General features: G+C 44.9%; 2 protein-coding genes across 2 annotated transcripts in view; one reads left to right on the top strand and one right to left on the bottom strand.

Moving 5' to 3' along the window:
* The window catches only part of LOC309396890 (uncharacterized protein), a 393,556-nt gene that overhangs the window by 260,056 nt on the left and 118,988 nt on the right, over window positions 1-14,512 (bottom strand). The gene's annotated exons all lie outside the window — the stretch shown is intronic.
* INPP5B (inositol polyphosphate-5-phosphatase B) overlaps window positions 1-14,512 on the top strand; it is a gene marked incomplete at both ends in the record, with an annotated part of 42,802 nt that overhangs the window by 6,903 nt on the left and 21,387 nt on the right. The window contains 2 exon segments of the mRNA XM_081961639.1: window positions 5,516-5,648; window positions 8,256-8,311. Of these exon segments, the coding sequence (XP_081817765.1) occupies window positions 5,516-5,648; window positions 8,256-8,311 (189 nt within the window).

Raw genomic sequence — 14,512 nt, 5'->3', positions numbered from 1 at the left:
GCAGGTCAGCACACAGGGGGGGGGGGCAAGCATGGGGGAGAAGCCCTCCTCCTCTGCTTCCTCTTCCTCAGGTTCTGACTTAGACTGGTTCAACCGGCTAGGTTTTCCACAGAATGTTTGGGTTCACCTTACAGGCAGAATAGCCACTTCTCCTGGCTTCAGTTTCAGCCAGCATTTCAGCTGTGGGTCCCTTTCGGTTGCAGGGGGAGCTGCCTGTACGCCTGGAATACTTCCAACATCTGAGGTGGCTTTGGGGTGAATGGCTGCCAAATCCCCGTGGCTCTCGTCACTTCATTCTCCAAAGAATCCCATAAGCAGTGGCTGCAGAGGCTGGGGAATGGGAGCCCCTGGCAAACCACTCCAGCTGTTGGCCCCACTACAGGTTGTGTTAGCCCCAGTGACAGCTGTGGGAGAAGAATGAAAGGCTACAGCAACCCAAGCCTGTTGCAGCTGGCTGCATGGGCCCCTCCCCACTGCAATAGCCACGGCGGCCACTGCAGGTACAGGAAACTCTGCTCCGCTGGGGTCTCACTGGAGAAGTCCTTGACCCCAGCCAGGGGAGAGCTTCAAAGGATCAGATGCCTTCAACTCACCTAGGGTGGGCGGGTGCCCATTGGTGAGCCTCCCTCCAGTCACTCTGGGCTTTCCCTCACTGGGCCTGGATCACCGGGTGCTGGCTGTGTGCATCTCAGCCAAGTACCCGCTGACAATCCGGCCTGCCCCAGGGTATGCATGGGAAACTGACCATTCACCCAGGTGGTTTTCACAGCATCCGTTCGACCTTTTCCCATGCTCTTTCTTCCTTGAGACCTTACGCCACCCGGTTTCAGGTTGGTATTGGAGCTCAAGACCCCAGACAGCACCCCAGGATTCAGGGGAGCTGGTAATTTATTTTAATGGAGATTTGGGATAGTTCCAGGGTTTCAAATAGCATCCAAAAATAAATCAGAGTCCAAGGCAAAGTATTGTTCAAAGTTCCAATTTATTAAGAAAGCTATGTTGGCACATCTGGGAAAATCCAAATCTGAAAGCTTCCTGGTTTTCCCCACCCAGTTGAACGTTCAGGATCTTGCCCCCACACCCACAATTCCATTACATGGTCCAATCTCCTACTGCCATGCTGGCAGTTCACCCATCCAGTTCCGAACAGGTGCAGAGGTGCAGAGACCAAGGATGACCTTGGCTTTCTAGAAAGAATTTTCTTTTGGCTACACAGTAAGTAACTCTGTACAATCCCCCTCCCCCCACGCTCACACAGTAGAAAAAGGCATAGTAGAATAATAGAAAGTGTGGCAAGCCAAAGATCCCAAACAAATATGGCTTCAGCCCTGACACCTAAGTCTTGTCTCTGGAGGCAAAACATTTCCAGTTTCTTCACTATCTCTTCAGAGAACTTAATTTCTGTTTTTCTAACCATCTTTCTAGTTTCTCTGTGAACTGTTCCCAGTTTGTCAAAAAATTTCTTAAATATGATGCTCAGACCTGGGCATCATTTTCTAGGTTGGGGTCTAAACAAGTAGAATAAAAAAGAGCCATTGTATCCCATGATTTTGTGCTCTTGTGCAACCTCTTGTTAGTGTGGAATCTGCAGCATGCCTCGGGGCAGAGAGTCACCAGCGGCTGCTCCAACATCTCCAGAAAAGGAAAGTGGATGGCCTCCTTAGGCAATCAGTTCCAATGTATTTAACCCCTACATTACAAAATTGCTTCTTTTTTATTTTTATTTTTTCCAGTATAAACATATATGTTTTATGGACAGTACATTTGACTAAGTCAAATCTTTTTTAAACCACATAAAAATAGTAATGCAAATAAATATGTATACTTCAAATCTTCCAACTTCAACAATATTGGTCTCTTTCCTTAATCCTTTATCGTTTTGCCAATAGTTCATTTAAACATAAATAACATTTCTTTGTGCCCTATATTTATTACCCCCTGCTAAGTAATATCATTTGATATTTTTAAAAATTACTCATTATTCCACTCTAGCTTCAATGTTCCGAATGTGTAGAGTTACTAATAACGCCAAGTATTAACAATATTTGATCAATCCTGGGAATGTATCTCAAACTCCCCATAATTTCTAATCCTTACTATTTTAAATTCACAATATACCTTAACATATTATTAATATTAGTAATACAATAAAATGACCTAATCCTAAATTCTCACCTATTAATCTTTACTTATTGGGGTTATAACAAATATATATTACCTATTAACGTATATGCTACTATTTTATATATCCCCTTTTATTAATACATTTTCTCTTAATCTCTTTGAAATTCCACCTTTTATTGACTTTTTAATCAGCCTTTTAACTTCCTTTCTTAAAATCTTGTATCTCTGTTGATTTTTTTATACCTACTAAACTTTCTTTTCTGAATACCTTTTGTCACTTTCTGCTGTGCTACTTGAACACCCATCCACAAAACTTCCTTTTGTTTGGTTTTTTTGAAAATATTTCCCTTTCTTTCTCACCTCTTTTATAAATCTTTGAAAAATTATATGATTGTCTCAGTGGTGGGTTTCAAAAGTTTTTGGAACCTACTCTGTGGGTGTGGCCTCCTTTGTGGGAGTGGCTTGCCAGCCATGTGACCGGGTGGGAGTGGCTTGCCGAACATGTGACCAAGTGGGGGTGGCTTGCCGGCCATGTGACCGGATGGGAGTGGCTTGCCAGCCATGTGACCGGATGGGAGTGGCCAAAACAATGTCACTGAATTCTTTGCCCCAATGGATGATCTACAAAAAGAAGATATAAAAAAAGGAAATTTATTATTTTGTGCACTTACTACTTGTATTTCAAAAGGAATAAAAACATATTTAATTTTACACATGTTAACAGCTGTTCGAATTGTATTTGCACAACAGTGGAAAAAACAAAGATATGAAAATGAATAAATATTAGAATGTGCAGGAACGAATAAATTGGCAATTAAAATCAAGAAGGCTTCAAATACTTTTTCACGTGGGATTTGTTTTATCAATTGCTAACTAACAGAAACATCAATTAGAAATCTAAAAGTATGAAAGAAAACACCAATTATGTAAGGAAAGGTCACTAAAATGTATAAGGAAATATTATTAGTACTTGATCATTATTAATGTGTAGATAACTGCGGGACATTACACACACACACACACAAACTATGACAGTGCCAGGAAAACACCAAAAAACAACAATTTTCCCCCAAAAGACTGCAGATGAAACCAGTTTTTTTCCCTAACCCTAAGAACAGGAAAGACAAAGCCACTGGAATAAAAACCATCAAGGCGTTGTGGGAAATTATAAAGGACAGTGCCAGGAAGCTCACAGAACCAACAACCACCTCACAATTACCTAAACAACCAGGTATCACACAGAAACAAACAAAATCTGGCAAAGCTGCCTTGCACCAACCTGGCCTGTCCATAGAAAAGCAGCCACCTTGAGACACATAAACCATGCCCCAACCTGTACACTTAAAAGCAACATATTGCATCACAAATAAAACATTTTGCAAAAAGGAATAACATTTCTTGTAATAAACATTCTATAAACAATAAATAAATAAAAATTCCCTAAAATAATTAAAAACCACCAAACTCAGGGAACACCAAGGACCCCGCTGTCGTCTCCCTCCCCCCCACTCCTCTTCCTCCTCTCAATATATCCCACTCTTTCTAGCACTGATGATGATGATGATAATACCTGGTTTGGGTAATGAAACCTCTGCAAGGAAACAGGCAAGCTCAGAGAGCACCAAGGACCACCACCCAGTCATCGCCCTCCTCCACCTCCTCCTCTCTGTATACCCCATTTTTTCTAGCACTGATGATGACACCTGGTTGGGTAATGAGATGCCTGCAAGAAAACCAAGTTCAGAGAACACCAAAGAACCCCACAGTCCTCTCCCTCCTTATCTTTTTCCTTTTTGTCCTTCGACTTCTCCTCCTCCGCCTTTCCCCACAACCCCATTCCCTTCTAGCACTGATGATGTTACCTAGTTTGGTAATGAAATGTCTGTAAGAAAACCACCAAGCTCAGAAAGCAGCAAGGATCCCACTATCCCCCACCTCCTCTTTCTCCCTCTCTTTCTCCTTTTTGCCCTCTCTCCCCCCCCCCACCAACCCCATTCCCTTCTGGCACTGATGATGTTACCTAGGTTAGGGTTACTGGGCAACGTGTGTGTGTGTGAGAGAGGCTGGAGTTACGCTCCCTCCCGCACCCTCCCTCCCGGGGGTCGAAGCACTTCAAAGGAACTCTACTGAGAAGACATTTCTGAGAAGAGAAACTTCTCCAGTCGGGCTGCGGCCGTGCGATTGGAGCAATCACGTGGTTCACCTCACTGACTCTCTCCCTGGCGACGGGCCGGCGATTGCCAGTGCTCCACCAGGTTGGGCACGACCAGAGAAGTTTCTCTTCTCAGAAATGTCTTCTCAGTGGAGTTCCTGAAAGGGACAGGCAGGCTGTTCCCAGCGCTCCACCAGCTCTGGTGCAGCCCGACCGGAGAAATTTCTCTTCTCAGAAATGTCTTCTCAGTGGAGCTGTGGCAGCCTGCCTGTCCCTTTGAGGCGCTTCGACCCCCAGGAGGGAGGATGCGGGGGGGGCGTAACTCCAGACACACACACACACACACACACACACACACACGTTGCCCAGTAACCCTAACCTTCATGCTCTTATCTGTGCTTTTCCGGCCCCCGCCGCTTCTGGACATCTATTGCCGTCGCGAGGAGCCGAGGAGAGCGCGGAGAAGAGCGTGAAGGTTCTTGGCACTCCAGGAAGCCGCGAATTGGCTGGGAGAGGCGCGGGGCTTGGGTTAGCCTCCCTGGACATCGTAGCAGCAGCCCCAAGTGTGCCAATCTCGCCATTTTTTGCATCGGGGCATGCTGCAGGGGGGGGGAGTGAAGACCTTTTCCAGCTGGCGCAAAGGACTTCCCCGGACTTGCTTTAATGAGCACGGGCCCGCACCTCCACCACCAACAATCCGGAAACGGTCTTTACTCCCTCTCTCTTGCAGCACACCCCGATGCAAAAAAACACCAAGGCCTTGCAAGGTCCCCGAACTTGGGCCGGCCGCACCGCATAAGCTCCCCCCACCATGCCCACCCCCGCGCTTTCTGACGGCCCTGCGGCCCTGCGCTATAAGCGAGCCCGGGATCCTTGCAAGTCCGCAAAAGGTCACTGGACTCGCTTATAGTGCAGGGCCACGGCAGCTCCCACCCCGCCCCACGCTTAGTTGCAGCTTACTCTGGGAAGCCACAAAAGTGGCTGGGAGAGGCGTGCGGCTTGGTTTAGCCTCCCTGGACATCCCAGCAGCAGCCCCAAGTGCGCCGATCTCGCCATTTTTTGTATCGGGCATGCTGCAAGAGGGGGGAAGTGAAGACCTTTTCCAGCGGGTGCAAAGGACTTCCGCGAACTTGCTTTAATGAGCACGGGCCCGCACCTCCACCACCAACAATCCGGAAAATGTCTTTACTCCCTCTCTTGCAGCACGCCCCGATGCAAAAAACGCCAAGGCCTTGCAAGGTCCCCGAACTTGGGCTGGCCGCGCTGCGTAAGCTCCCACCTCTGTCCCCACCCCACAACTTGCTGTTGCAGCTGCCTTTTGGCTCCCAGACGCAAATGTTCTTGAGAGAGGTTAGGAAATGCTGTTTTGCAGGTAGGAATTGCTGCTGCTGCTAGAGGGACTTGGCTGGCATATCATTCTTCAGTACAAAAAGACCTCCCCCCCCCCACAGGTCCCAGCACACAAGGGTGGCTGATTGGACAGAAGAGAGCCAGAAATGCCAAGCTACCATTAGAGTTGCAGGGGGCTTGTTTTGCCTTCATTCAGCCTTAAAGCTTTTGGGTGCTGATGTATGAGAACATGGGGATACGCACAGAGGGGGAGTTGGGACTACCAAAAAAAGCCAATGCAGTCCTAGGCTGAATGAACAGATGGATAGCATCATGATCACAAGAAGTGATAATGCCACTTTATATTGCACTAGTGAGCCACATTTGGATCACTGCATCCATTTCTGGTCACCTTGATACAAAAATAGTGCTGAGGCCCTAGAAAGTGTGCAGAGAAAAGCAACTAAGATGATAAGGAGTCTGGAGGCCAAATCGTATGATGAATGGCTGAGGAAACTGGAAGTATGTCTACCGTAACAAAGAGAAGAATTGGGGTGACACGATAGCTGTTTTCTGATACATGGAAAGGTACCACAGAGAGATGGGAGTCTACTTATTTTCCAAAGCTCCTGAAGCCATTTTCAGCCTGTTTCTCAGGCTGCTTTTGGTCTGAAAACAGCCTGCAAAATGGCCTGAAAACAACCTGCAGACAACGAGATGCACTCATATTCACTTCAGAAAGGGTGGGGTTAATTAAGCATGCAACAATACAATAGATTTCAGGCTACCTCTTATCTTTCTGTTATCTACAGTGAGCAATGATCTTAGAGCATGGTGAAGGTTGCTGTGTGAAGCAGTATGATTGTTCCCTTCATCTTACTATGGATCTGTGAGGTTCACAGCCACATTCCTTATGTCTCATCCAGCCTATTAAACAGTCCCATTCATCTGCAAACTGCTTTCCCCCATAGTTCATTCCCCTTTTGTCTTCTAAGAGGGCAAAATGTGTGTCTGAAAGGAGAGGATTTAGCCTTACATTCTTTTGGAAACAATTGTTGAAAAGATCTAATGCCAGCCAGACTTCTCCCATTAATCCAACCTTACATTATATCTGAAATTCTTAGTCATTTAATCATATAAGCCTTAACTTGTTCCTGTTCTGTTTAAATTTTCAAGAAAGGCATATACATTTTTGTAATTGCATTTGTACATACATTTTTTTTCAAACTAAACACTAAATTTCCATTGTATTTTTTAAAAATATTAAATCTGTCTCTTAGTTGTGAATATGGAAACAATTGAAAATTAAATTTCTCTGCAGAAAATTGTTCTCTTCAATTCATTTTAAGTTCTCAATTTTCCTGCATTAAAAGGATCTTGATATATTTACCCTTTCTCGTTTCCTCCCCCCTATAAAGTGCAGGAAAATACAATTTAAAAACAGACAATCATAATCCTCTTGTTTCTTTTGCATCTTGAAGAATTTTATATTTAATCCTTGGTTTCTTACCATGCCATGTAAATCTGGGTTTGGGTTTTTTTTGCATTTGTTTAAAAAATGCATCATTTTTCAAAACAGATATTGTTTGAAACAAAAACATCATACTAGGCAACACATTCATTTGCACCACAGAAATTCGTCTAAACAATGACAGTTGTAACTTTTCCTTTCTTAACAAATCTTTCTTAAATTTATTCTATGCCTTGACATAATTAGTTTGAAATCATAAACAATTCATACTAATCATAATAATATCCAAGTATTCTACTTTTTTCTCAGTCTGAAAATAAATTTTTATCGTTGTTTTGATCTTTCATCATATTTTTGTTAACATCTTTGTTTTCTCCTTATTAATTTTAAATCCAGCTAGTGCACCAAATTCATAATTCACTTTTCCATTTAAATATTCTTTTCATACAATTTCCCACAGTTAAAACCAACTTGTCTGCAAGAGCCCTTAATTTATAAATGTTTTTCACTTTTCACCCCAGCAATTCTTTCCTCGTGTCTTATGTCTCTGTTCAAAACTTCAAGAGCCAAAATGAACAGAGCAATAGTGAAAAAGAGCGTTCTTGTCCCTTTTTTGTATTTCACAGGGTTTTGTCAATACAATATTATCTGTAACATAATTTTAATGTTGTAAGCTGCCCAGAGTCACTTCCTAGAGAGATGGGTGGCAAACAAATTTAGTAATTAATTAATTAATTAATTTGTGCTATTTGTGAGGTATATATCTACCCATTTAATAAAAAAATCCCCAAATTCCATATTTTACACAATTTTAAACAAGAACATCCAGTTCAAATTGTCAAATTCTCTCCTTGCATCAAGAAATATTAAAACAGTTTCAAATAAGTTGAACACGAACTTACAATAGTCTGCTGCTTATCCTTTAACAACGATTAAGGAGATCAGGGTGGCTCCCCCACCATCAGCATTCAGCCGCTCTTCCTTGGATTAATTCCTTCCTCCCAGAGCCCATTCGGCGAAAGGGCGGACAGCCCGAAGCTGTACCATGCCCCTCCTCTGCTCCCCGGCTCCTGGGGCGAGGCTGAAAAACACCCCCACTGGCTGCCGCCGAGTCCGGGGGGTTCCAGCGAGCCGCCCTGCGGCAGGAGACCCCTCCAAGGCCCCCTGTGCTCCTTACAGAGCCCACCGAGGAGACGAGTGGCAGACAGTGCGTCCATCGCCTGCAGGAACCGGAAGTGATTTGAAACTGAAGATTAGAGGGGGGTGTTTCTTCTCTATACCCCCCCCTCGGATTAAGCGGCATTTGAATTAGCTCTCTCTCTATTGGAATGGAGAGAGAACAAAGGCTGACTCGTCACTTGAACTAACTATGTAAGAAAGATTGCTATCACAATTGCAAGAGATGATTGCTGAGCTGTTCTTTTTTAAAAACTTTATGGAGATCTCCATTTTTCTCCCTATGAAAGGAGGAGCCAAGATAGCTCCCTTCCGTCTTTGTTTTTGCACTTACAAATGAAGTCTGCCTTTTGAAACTACCTTCGGGAAAAAAAATACCTCTGATATTGTTTTATTACCCGCTCTGAGGGAAACCTGGACCTCTCCTGTTACGTGTGTCAGGCCTGTAGTTATGTTCTTTTTAGGATCTTTGGCCTGCCACACTTTCTTATAATTTTCTATGCTGTTTCAATAGTGTAGTAGTTGGGAGGGGGGAATAGAAAGGAGTAGGATTGTAGAATGGATTGTTGACATTCTTTTGTAGAAGCCAAGGTCATCTTTTGTCTCCGCATATCGACACCTGGCCGGAAGAAGATGGGTGTACATGCCAGCGTGGAAGATGATGATTGGAACATGTGATGGATTTGTGGGTGTGGGGAGAGATCATGAACTTTCAACTGGGTGAACTTACAGGATGAAATCCAGAGATGGAATTTTCCATAGCCGTGCTAAATTGCCTGCGGAATAAATTGGACCTTAAAGGATGTTTTGCCTTGGACAATGATTTATTTCTGCATGGTATTTAGAACCCTAACATTATTCCAACACTCTCTCTCAAAATAATTCACTAGCACCCCCCCTCGCAGGGGGGGGCTGGTGATGGGGGTCTCGGCATTCCCAACGCTGACCGGGACAGCGTAAATATCAGCGAAGAATAAATGAGAAGCTTTTGGTGATAAGAAGCTGAGTGCGGAACTTCAAAGGCAATGGAATGCTGCTTCCAGTTTAATTGCATCAGGAGGAATGCAGGAGGAGACACGACAAGACGAAGGAAGGTCGCAGAAATATTTCTTCAGCAAATTGTGAGTGCATGCTCCCCCTCCTTCCCCCCAGCTTGGAAACAAGGCTTGGGGAAAAAACAACCCTAGAACAGAGGTTTGGGCTCCTTCCAGACGGCAATAAATGAAATGGCTTGTCACCCTGCAACTAGCTGGGAGAAGGATTCCCTTTCAAAATGGGAATTTCAAAGGAGGCAGGAAGAAGGAATTTTTCCAGCATCTGTCACTTGCAAGCCACCACAAATGGGGCTGCAACCAGTAAATGAAGCAAATTGGGCAGTAAATTGGGCTTTCCTCCCAGGACTTGGATGGAAGAGATGCTACTTACCAACTCCTTTGCCATCAGCATGGGGGAATGCTCCAAGCCAGCAGAGGGCACCTACTTGGCCCATAACTCATCCAAGCCAGCAAAGGGCACCTACTTGGCCCATAACTCCTCCAAGCCAGCAGGAGGGTCCTTGGCACGTAAAACCCCCTAGCCAGCCATCATTGGTTGAGCTGCAACCTGTGAAGCAGGCAACCCCGGGATGGGTCTTAACCCCAGGTCATGGATGGGAGGGATGCCAGTGGGCACCTGCCCTCCCTCAGCAGATGGCACCATGGCAGAAAGCTGGGCAGTGGCCAACCGAGGGATTGACCTCCCCACCGGTTCCGGTCTCCCCTGCAAGGCCCAAAAAGGTTCTTACCAGACCTTCCTACAGAGAAGAAATCTCCATGGAAGAAGGGATTACCAAACAGAGGCCTGCATTGTGGATGGCGGGAAAATGTGCGCCTGCAAGGCCCCAAGTGGTTCTTACCCCACCTTCCTACAGGGTAGCGATCACCAACATGGAAGAAGGGATTACCAAAGAGAGGCCTGCAGGATGGGAAGCGGGACAAGGTGCATCTGCAATGCCCCAAAAGGTTCTTACTCCACCTTCCTACAGAGAAGCAATCTCCACCATGGAAGAAGGGTTTACCAAGGGGGCAGCTGCAAGTTGGAGAGCAAGTCAGTGTGATGAAACGGTTCCTAAGTTTAGAGAGGTAACTAGGTTCCATTCCTCGTGGGGCCCAATTAAATGCCACCATTGTTGTCAACTTGGCCACAGAGCGTCAGAGTGCTTGGCTCCAGCCCCAATGCCACAAACGTGCACACCAACCACCACGGCGGTAAAGAGAGGGTCCCAGATGCCACCACAGAAGAGTCATCTGGGCCAACAACCTCTGGAAGAGGATCCCCAACTTAAGGTGAGGAAGTGTCCTACCAAGGGGGAGGCCACGGAAGAGGAAAAGGGCAGACATTCTCCGGAGGAGGATCCCCAACTTAAGGTGACAAAGAGTCCAACTAAGGGGGAGGCCTCGGAGGGGGAAAAGCCTAAACGACCTCTGGAAGAGGACCCTCAACTTCAGGTGACAAAGAGTCCTACCAAGGGGGAGGCCTCGGAGGAGGAACAAGGCCAGCCGTGGATGATTGAATCCAAGAGCCCAGAACCTACAGCACCTGCAGCAGAGAGCTCTAAACGGCGATGGGAAGGGGTCACAATGGACTTCATCCTGGAACTCCCAGACAGCAGTGGGCATAAAGTAATTTGGACAGTTATTGATTTGGTTTCTAAGCAGGCACACTTCATTGCTTGCTCAGGATTGCCATCCGCAAACGAATTAGCGGAAATGTTTGTGAAACACATTTATCGCCTGCACGGAGTACCCAAGAGGATCATTTCAGACCGCGGAGTCCAGTTCACAACCAAGTTCTGGAGAGAGGTCCTGAGATCCATTGGGTCCACACAAGAACTGAGCTCAGAGGTTCATCCCAGCATGAACTGCGCAGCAGAGGGAGCCAATGCGGTGGTGGAACAATACATCCGGTGTTTTGTGGACTATCAACAAGACAACTGGTCGGACTGGCTACCCTTCGCCGAAGTGGCATACAACGATGTGGTCCACAGCAGCACTGGATTTACTCCTTTCCAGATTACCAGTGGCATGGAAGTTGTTGCCATGCCTGAGTTGCCTAGAGAACCTTCTTCCTTCATGTCTTTGAGTGAATGGATGGACATGCTAAAGAAAGGATGGGAGAATACGAAGAAGGCTCTAGCAGTTGCAGCAGAAGCCTACCAGAAGCAAGATGATCAATGTCGCTCACTCCTAAACCCCTACCGTGTGGGGGACAATGTTTTTGTATCTACCAAATACATAAGATTAGAAATGCTTAGCAAGGAATTGGGTCCAAAATTTCTAGGTCCATTCCCAATAGTGAAGATAGTTAACTCAGTTACAGTTCAACTCAGTCTACCCAGAAGTCTAGGGGAAATTGACCCAGAATTTCATTGTAGCTTGTTGAAACCAGTAATTGGATCTAACAGAAGAGCATCCACCCAAGCTCAATCTCCTCCTTTAGTGATGGAAGGGGAAACACAATCTGAGGTGGAAAAAATTGTAGATTTCAGGCTGAATAGGGGTTGCTTACAGTACTTAGTGCATTGGAAGGGTTACCCTTGGTCTAAAGCTAATTGGGTAAACAGTGGGAACCTAAAAGTGGAGAAGTTAGTAAAGCAATTCAATGGGAAGTTTCCTGAGAAATCAAGGGGTTCCCCTGGGTGGAGAAGAGGTGGTTAATTTTGTTATATTAACTTTTATGTTATTCTCTTTGCAGGAAACGTTTTACTTTTGAGGAGAGGCCGCCTGTCAGGCCTGTAGTTATGTTCTTTTTAGGATCTTTGGCCTGCCACACTTTCTTATAATTTTCTATGCTGTTTCAATAGTGTAGTAGTTGGGAGGGGGGAATAGAAAGGAGTAGGATTGTAGAATGGATTGTTGACATTCTTTTGTAGAAGCCAAGGTCATCTTTTCTCTCCGCATATCGACACCTGGCCGGAAGAAGATGGTTGTACATGCCAGCGTGGAAGATGATGATTGGAACATGTGATGGATTTGTGGGTGTGGGGAGAGATCATGAACTTTCAACTGGGTGAACTTACAGGATGAAATCCAGAGTTGGAATTTTCCATAGCCGTGCTAAATTGCCTGCGGAATAAATTGGACCTTAAAGGATGTTTTGCCTTGGACAATGATTTATTTCTGCATGGTATTTAGAACCCTAACAACGTGGTCTTCCTGGACTTTGATTATTTGACTTTCCCCTTTCTGGTGTGCCTTGGTGTCTTGGAATTATGAAGGAGAATTAACTTTTCCCTTTTGGATTTGGCTGCCTCCCTGGACCGGCACAGCTGCGCACTCCGCTGACTCCATTTTCTTTGTAAAAGACTTATATACATCTCTGAACTTAGACAAATGGGGCCTAAGAAACCACCAATGGGCAAGTCATTTTTGGCTTCTGCGTCTACCACCTCCAGCCCAAGCATGCAGCAAACGAAAATTACTTCATTCTTACAACAAGAAGGGTCTGGAGAGAGCTCAAAAGAACTATCTGTTACCCAAATGTTTCAAGAAATAATGAGGGGTCAAAATGAGTTGAAAAAAAGAGGTGACAGATCTTAAAGATGAATTTAGTGTTAGCGTTCTAAATACCATGTATGAAATAAATCATTGTCCAAGGCAGAATCATCCTTAAAGTTCCCATTTATTCATACAGGCAAGTTAGCACGTCTATGTCAGGCCTGTAATTCTGTTCCTTTTAGGATCTTTGGCCTGCCACATAATTAAAACATATATATTATGCTGTTTCATTGGTATAGTAGTTGGGAGGAGGGAATAGAAAGGAGTAGGATTGTGGAATGTATTGTTATGGATTTCTTAGAAGCTCAAGGTCGTCTTTTGTCTCCGCACCTCGACACCTGGCCGGAAGAAGAAGGGTGTACATGCCAGCGTGGAAGATGAAGATTGGACCATGTGATGAATTATGGGGTGTGGGGATAGATGATGAACTTTTAACTTGGGAAATTCACCGGATGTACCTTAGAGTTGAAATTTCAACAGCATAATGCCAACATGCCTGTCTTATTAAATTGGAGTTTTAAGGACTACTTTGCCTTGGACAATGATTTAATTCTGCATGATATTTGGAACGCTGACAGTCTATGGAAATCCAACACTGATTTTCTTCTTGGAATTCCACCCAGTTGAAAGTTCATGATCTATCCCCACACACCATAATCCATCACATGTTCCAATCATCATTTTCCATGCTGGCATCTACACCCCTCTGCTTCCGGTCAGGTGTCAAGGTGCGGAGACAAAAGATTACCTTGACTTCTATAAAAGAATGACAACATACATTCCACAATCCGACTCCTTTCTATTCCCCCCTTCCAACTACTACACTAATGAAATAGCATAGGAAATTAATAAAAAGTGTGGCAGGCCAAAGATCCTAAAAAGAACAGAACTACAGGCCTGACAGGCGGCCTCTCCTCAGAAGAAAATCGTTTCCTGCAAAGAGAATAACATAAAAGTTAACATAACAAAATTAACCACCTCTTCTCCACCCAGGGGAACCCTTTGACTTATCGGAAAACTTCTCATGGAATTGCTTTACTAACTTCTCAGCTTTTAGGTTCCCACATTTCACCCAAGTAGCTTCAGACCAAGGGTAACCCTTCCAATGCACTAAGTACTGTAAGTGACCGCTATTCAGCCTGGAGTTTACAATTTTTCCCACCTCAGATTGTGTTTCCCCTTCTATCACTACAGGAGGAGATTGAGCTTGGGTGGATGCTCTTATGTTAGACCCAATTACTGGTTTCAACAAGCTCCAATGAAATTCTAGGTCAATTTCCCCTAGACTTCTGGGTAGACTGAGTTGAACTGTAACTGGGTTAACTATCTTCACTATTGGGAATGGACCTAGAAATTTTGGACCCAATTCCTTGCTAGGCATTCCTAATCTTATGTATTTGGTAGACACCAAAACTTTGTCCCCCAAAAGGAAGAGGTTTTGGTGCGAGCGATGTTGATCAGCTTGCTTCTTGTAGGCTTCTGCCGCAACTGCTAGAGCCTTCTTCGTATTCTCCCATCCTTTCTTTAGCATGTCCATCCATTCACTCAAAGACATGAAGGAAGAAGGTTCTCTAGGCAACTCAGGCATGGCAACAACTTCCATGCCACTGGTAATCTGGAAAGGAGTAAATCCAGTGCTGCTGTGGACCACATCGTTGTATGCCACTTCGGCGAAGGGTAGCCAGTCCGACCAGTTGTCTTGTTGATAGTCCACAAAACACCGGA

The sequence above is a fragment of the Natrix helvetica genome (genome assembly GCF_964273705.1).
Source record: "Natrix helvetica genome assembly, chromosome: 9".
NCBI classification, from domain to species: Eukaryota; Metazoa; Chordata; class Lepidosauria; order Squamata; family Natricidae; genus Natrix; species Natrix helvetica.
Note: the sequence above shows the minus strand (reverse complement) of the source record. Positions and strands in the feature narration are given on the sequence as shown.